The 6,876-nt window shown below is 34.6% G+C and overlaps 2 protein-coding genes across 2 annotated transcripts in view; both read left to right on the top strand.

The window, feature by feature from the left end:
- LOC106876459 (caspase-7) overlaps positions 1-6,876 on the top strand; it is a 787,012-nt gene that overhangs the window by 416,589 nt on the left and 363,547 nt on the right. The window lies entirely within an intron of this gene.
- LOC106883978 (transmembrane channel-like protein 7) overlaps positions 1-6,876 on the top strand; it is a 141,539-nt gene that overhangs the window by 131,338 nt on the left and 3,325 nt on the right. The window contains exons 14-15 of the mRNA XM_014935137.2: positions 636-766; positions 4,211-4,366. Of these exons, the coding sequence (XP_014790623.1) occupies positions 636-766; positions 4,211-4,366 (287 nt within the window). The remainder of the gene's footprint in view (positions 1-635; positions 767-4,210; positions 4,367-6,876) is intronic.

Here is a 6,876-nt window from a genome sequence, read left to right on the forward strand (position 1 = left end):
ACTCCGAGAAGAGTGTTGAACCAGCAGTTAGGAGTCTATTGTTCCCTGTGGTTTTACAGCTGGACACCAATGTGGTTGGAAAAAGACAAGAGAAACAGGACATCGATGGACCTTTGATAAATAATTTGCAAATCCAACGCCAAAGATGCAGTTTCAGTTTTATATCTATCATTATTGAAGTAACGAATGCGGCGAGCTGGCAGAATCATTAGCACGCCGGGCGAAATGCTTAGCGGTATTTCGTCTGTCGCTACGTTCTGAGTTCAAATTCCGCCGAGGTCGACTTTGCCTTTCATCCCTTTCAGGGTCGATAAATTAAGCACCAGTTGCGTACTGGATTGATCTAATCAACTGGCCCCCTTCCCCTACAAGTTTCAGGTATTGTGCCTGTAGTAAAAAAGATTATCATTGTAGTAATAGCATATGAACCAACCCGCCTAGAGCAAAATATGGCTGAACTTGGGTTCGTGGGGAAAGATGACATGCGTTTACATGTTTTGCAACCTCCTAATTATTTGATTTGTTTATTGTTTTTAATTTTTGTGTGACGTAGGTATGTATGTATGTTTGTTTGTTTGTACACGCATGCATGTATGTATGGAAGTTAATATGTATATAACTTTATATGTCTACAGTTATCAGCCTTACATTGGTGTGCCGCCTCTGTGAAACCGTACAAAGCATCTAAGTCACAGTCTTTATTTGCTTCAGTACTGATGGTGTCTTTCTTCCTATGCTGCCTTCCAATAGGTTATGTTATTTGCAAGTAAGTATATCATATTGTTTCATTAATTTTTGCGTTGGCTCTAGGCGGCGAGCTGGCAGAAAAGTTAGCACGCCGGGCGAAATGGTCAGCGGTATTTCGTCTGCCGTTACGTTCTCAGTTCAAATTCCGCCGAGGTCGACATCCTTTCGGGGTCGATAAATTAAGTACCAGTTACGCACTGGGGTCGATATAATCGACTTAATCCGTTTGTCTGTCCTTGTTTGTCCCTTCTGTGTGTAGCCCTTTGTGGGCAGTAAAGAAATAAGAAACGTTAGAACGCCAGGCGAAATGCTTAGTCTGTCTTTACGTTGTTAGTTCAAATTCCGCCGAGATCGACTTTGCCTTTCATCCTTTTGGGATCGATATATTAAGCACTAGTTGTGTAAATATTTCGGGCCTTGTGCTTAGAGTAGAAAAGAATTTTTGTGTTGGCTCTGACAGTTGTAGGACAAAAACTGAGGGACTGAGAGATAGCAGTGATAGTAATGGACGCTGATAATAATAATGTTTGTGTTAGTCGATGTAGGAATGCAATATTGGTCATGGTATATGCAGTGTACAAGAGTGTGTATTTCGTGCGTGCTGGCATTAAGGAAATACATTTCAGAGATGTCCAAATGATGCTTGTATTACAACGTTGCTTGAAATTGTAGTGCATGAACCTCGCTGACTAAAATTGGAGCATGCACATTCATATATATATCACTTGACTGTTGCTAATAATCTTTTCAAGGTCTGAGAATTTGGGGGAGGGGCTAGTCAATTACATCTACCCCAGTACGTATCTGGTACTTATTTCGTTCACTCCAAAAGGATGAACGGATCTTTTTTAAAACGGGGGCCACATTTTTCATTAATGTTTTACGTAGTGTTTTTGGTAGCGAAAGACTTTCAAACTTCGTATCTATTTTGTGTTATAGAACAGAAAAATATTTTTGTATTCGAATTTATTTCATGTAAAAAATTGTCTTATTTCGATAATTTCAACCAATCACTGACAAGTATTCAGTTGTTTACATTTACTCCTTTGGCTCACTAAGCGATGTAAAGCGTATTTAATCTCCATACCTTCGTTTTATTTGCTTTTTTCATTTTAAATTTGCTTTAACCCTAACCCTAACCCTAACCCTAACCCTAACCCTAAGGTTAGGGTTAGGGTTAGAGTTAGGTTTAGGGTTAGGGTTAATTGTTTCAGAATCGTTTGTTTATGTAGTCGGCACTTAATGTATATCGGCTGAATGGACGTCAGTGATTGGTTGAAATTACAGAAATACGACAACTTTAACATGGAATAATTTATGGATTTCTTTTTTTTTTAAGAAGACTAAGAGAAAAAGATGTTTTATATGACACATTCTACCAGTGTTCCAAGTTTCAAAGTGTTTCGTTAATGAAAAATGTGGCCCCCGTTTTAAAAAAGATCAGGATGAACGATAAAGTCGACCTCAGCAAAAGGTTGTTGGTAATAATACTGAAAACGTGTTGGTTGGATTCTTGGCATTAGCAACGTAAAATGCAAAAATTACTTTTAACCGGGAATTGAAGCTGGTTTGCCTATTTCATTCACTGCACTATTATCCTATGATGTACCATGTTTCATTGATAGTGATTATTTATCCTCACTTAAAAGTGGGCGTTCTTTTATACTACGGTAGACAACTGTGCAAGAAATTCTCATGGTATCTGCCACTGTATAAATTGTTCTAAGAGAACATCCACATTTAGAAGGGATAAATATTAGCTCTCGGTATTAATACTGTCTCTGTCACTAGTATATATTACATGGTGAGCAAGAGAAATAATATTCTTAACATTGTAAACCTGAAAAATTACAGGACAAGTTGTTACACTTTGAAAAGTTCAGGACAATTTATTACATCTAGTAAAGTACAGAACCAAAAAATTTTTACTTAAAATATTGCAGCTAAGGATAAAATTTCAAATAAATATTTAGAGTTAGAAAATATTAGCTTTTATTAAAACTAAAAATTTCATTACAAGTTATTACTTGTATTTATTACTCAATTCTTTTATGCCAAAATATAGCTAGGGACCAGTCCGCTTTAAAAATGTTAACAGTCTTTAATTTGGTTAAGAACTGAATTAGCAACAGACTTTGAAAGATGCTGCATGTGAGTAAATTGCAGCCTTAAGAATATTATTCTACTACAGTTGTAGTTGAATGATAGATAGTAATTATGCTTAAAAATAGTTTGCATCTGAAATGTATTTATCTTCTTAACTTGTTTCATTTATAGATAAATTACTTTGTAAAAAGTTTTGTCAATATTTTTTCCAAACAGAATAATAGAATCAATGCTAGTTGGCATTTGATAGTCTTTCTCTTCAATCATTTTCTATTGACTGTGTCACCTTAAATTTGGGAGAACTGTAAATTAAGTGTAGATTTTAAAGGGATGGTGATTTAAGAAAAGTAGTTTTCTTATTTAAATGAAAAATATTTACAGAGGCTACAGTGAAAATATATCTTCACAACCTGATATTAAGCATTACATAACTCTGAATCAATGTTAAAAATTGACTGTCACCACTAGAGAAGAGACATGTCAGATAAAATGTTACAGTTGTTTACATTGTAGGTTCAAATCCTGCTGAGGTGGGTTTTAGGTTGTTTTTTTTAAATTTTTGCTCATCATAAGCTAAATACCAACAACACTAATCATGTTGATTACAAAGACCTTAACCTTTTCTTACAATGAATGTCTTTGTGGTAAAGTTTAGAAATTAATTTTACAGTGAACACTCTCACATGGCAGCAGAGAGGAAACAGAATTTGAGAGTGGCAATGGGGTGCCAGTGGAGTGAAAATAGAATGTGGTAATGGTGTGACAGTGGAGTGGAAATAGAATGTGGTAATGGTGTGATAGTGGCATGGAAATAGAATGTGGTAATGGTGTGACAGTGGAGTGGAAACAGAATGTGGTGGAGGGGCATTGGAGAGGTGATAGAATGTGGGACTAGAACATGAGAGTAGAGTGTAACAATGAAACAGTAGTGGAGTGTAGAAGTGAGTGACAATGGTTTGACAGTGGAATGTGATAGCTAAGTAGCAGTGAGCAGATAATGGTATGACTGCAGAATGACACTCAAGTGTAGCAGTTGAATAGTACTTGACTAGAGTGACAGTATTTATATTCCACATACATTCTAGGAAAATTATTGCCAAAGTAGACTTAGCATTTAATTTTTATGAGCTTTGTCAATCTTGATTGAGTAAGAATTACAGTCAAAGAAATTCTAGCAATGACTATCTCATCTATCTCATCCTACAATTCTGCACTCCTTATTTAAAATGATGGAGAATTGGTTGTTATTTCTAGCAATCCGGGTGCTATTTGATTAAATGGGATAAACAGAATCTCCTTTCTACTGCAACTAGATATTTGACCCTTTGTCACAAAATATTTTTATTATTTATTGCAGAGTTCCACCATCCCGAAGTTGTGGTCCATTCCGTATTTATAAATACATGTATGAAATTTTAACAGTTACCTTGGAGTTCTGGCCTATTTCAGCAGCAATAACAATCAGTTTTCTTACATCGGGAGCCTTTGTTCTCACAATGATCATAGTATTACTGTAAGTAGAATATTTTTTTCTGTATCTCATTTCTGCTTTTGATCTTCTTACAATATATTGTGGGCCATGGCTGATAGATCTGATTAACTTTAAAAAAATCTTTATCGTATGCCTTTACAATTTTGCTATTGAATTGCAACTGTTCATTGTCAATCAACATTCATTTACGTTTCACATGCATTATTATAGCCACTTCACCTTGTCAGTACTTCGCACAGAGAAAAACAAGTTTTGTTCATTAGGTAATCAACAGTATTTTTAAGAATCAATAGTAATCAGATATACTACCTGTCCTATGACAAAATCCAAAAAGCATTTTTTCACAATATGGGAAAATGGTAGACAGTAAGAGATGTAGTAGTCAAAATCACAAGACAATTTATCAAACAGGACCTAAAATTTGTGTTTCTGTTGATAAATAGCAAAAAATACGGAAAATACAATAAGAAGAATTAATTAAACTGTGAACATTGAAGAAATTAGATTTTCAAAAATATCAAAAGTTTTGCTAAAAATTAATAAGTTGTCTTCAAATGAAATGGCGGTGGAACAAATAATATCTTTCATTCATGATTCGAATGCTTCATTCAATGGTTTTATTTCCCTCTCTTCTCTTCAATGTGAAAGTTTGCTAATTTTTTCAACACTGGCTCAACACTTTGCTAAGCAATGCATGGTTTATTAGAATGTCGTGGATGGCAGAATCGGTAAAACACGAAACAAAATGTCACGTATGCATATTTACTTGCATACAATTAGGTCCTGGGTTCAGATCCTACTAAGATCAATAACATAAGCACAAAATATTTCATCTTTATTCAAATTTCTCTGCCTATATTAGAAATATATATTTAGTTTCAGTTTTAATGTTAAAAATTTTCATGTATTAATTAGGCACACTAGTTCATGAGGTTGTGGTTGTGTTATGATTAACATGCTGAATAATCAGCAGGAGAAAGAATTATCTTCAGCATTGCTTATTAATAACACTAAATATTTTTATATAGATAATGTACATTTTGTTCTATGCAAGTTATGTGTGTGTGTGAATAAATAATGAAATTATTGAAAAATGAGAGCTGAAGTATTTAATACAAAGAGGTAAAATAGCCTCTGGTTACAACAAAAATAAACCAAGCAATGAAAATTATCCTTGGGTCTAAATAAACTTAGCCCTCAGGTGTAACAAGATATATAATTTCAGAGAGCTGAATTCCAGAGATTTTAAAAGCTATTTAAAAAGTTCTAGAATGTTCCATGAAATTTTTAGGGGCAAAAATTTACCTTTTCTCTTAAACAGCCAATACCTGTCAAATACTGGTGATGGGCAGGAAAAATTCAGTAGGTTTTATAAGAGAGTTCAGGAATATAGTCTTATAAATATAAATAAACTCTAGTCAACATTACCAGATATAAATTATTATTTGGTTGTGGCAATTACCTATGGTCAACAATATCGAATATAACAATATAATTTACCATGTGGCTTTGGCTTTCAAACATAAACATTCTATGTTCAAATTAGAGGAAGACTACCTGTTACAATTAATGAGGCACACTAGTTAGTAAGGTGTACTAGTTAATGTTGCATACAAATTAATGAGACACACTAATGAGACACTACTTAACGAAGTACTAAAGTTAATAAGAGGCATTATGATCTTTGCCTGGTATATTCCAGTGACAACATCACATTTGAATAATCAGATGATGAAAAACTTCAAACAAAAGACATCTTTTTCAAAACAAAACAAAAGGGATGTAAATAAAAGTAACTTTTGTATAAGGCCATGATGGTTGGTGTGTTCAGGGGTGAAACGAATTTAATAAATCCCTGTTTTTAACCAGTAGGTGTTTATACATTGTAAAACACGAAGAGCAATGTTAACTTCAGCGGGACAGAAGCAAGGTATTTAGACCAGCACTCTATAGTCTGTGCCAGTCCACTAATATTTTTTAAAAACTATTGGCAGTATAACAATCACACAATAACAATGGTTTCATTCATAATATTTTACATAATTTATATGAATGATTTCTTAAAATGAGATTTGGTGTGTATTATATACTATACATTATGCGTCTTTACTGTGTTATTTACAGATATAATCTGTAAAGATATATAAAGAGAAATTGGTATATAAAGCTATACATATGTGTATATATATATATATATATCATCATCATCATCATCGTTTAACGTCCGCTTTCCATGCCAGCATGGGTTGGACGATTTGACTGAGGACTGATTAAACCGGATGGCAACACCAGGCTCCAATCTAAATTTGGCAGAGTTTCTACAGCTGGATGCCCTTCCTAACGCCAACCACTCAGAGAGTGTAGTGGGTGCTTTTACGTGTCACCCGCACGAAAACGGTCACGCTCGAAATGATGTCTTTTATGTGCCGCCCGCACAAGAGCCAGTCCAGGGGCCCTGGCAACGATCTCACTTGGCTTGCCGGGTCTTCTCACGCACAGCACATTTCCAAAGGTCTCGGTCAGTAGTCATC

This window comes from Octopus bimaculoides, chromosome 7 (assembly GCF_001194135.2).
Source record: "Octopus bimaculoides isolate UCB-OBI-ISO-001 chromosome 7, ASM119413v2, whole genome shotgun sequence".
Classification (NCBI taxonomy): Eukaryota; Metazoa; Mollusca; class Cephalopoda; order Octopoda; family Octopodidae; genus Octopus; species Octopus bimaculoides.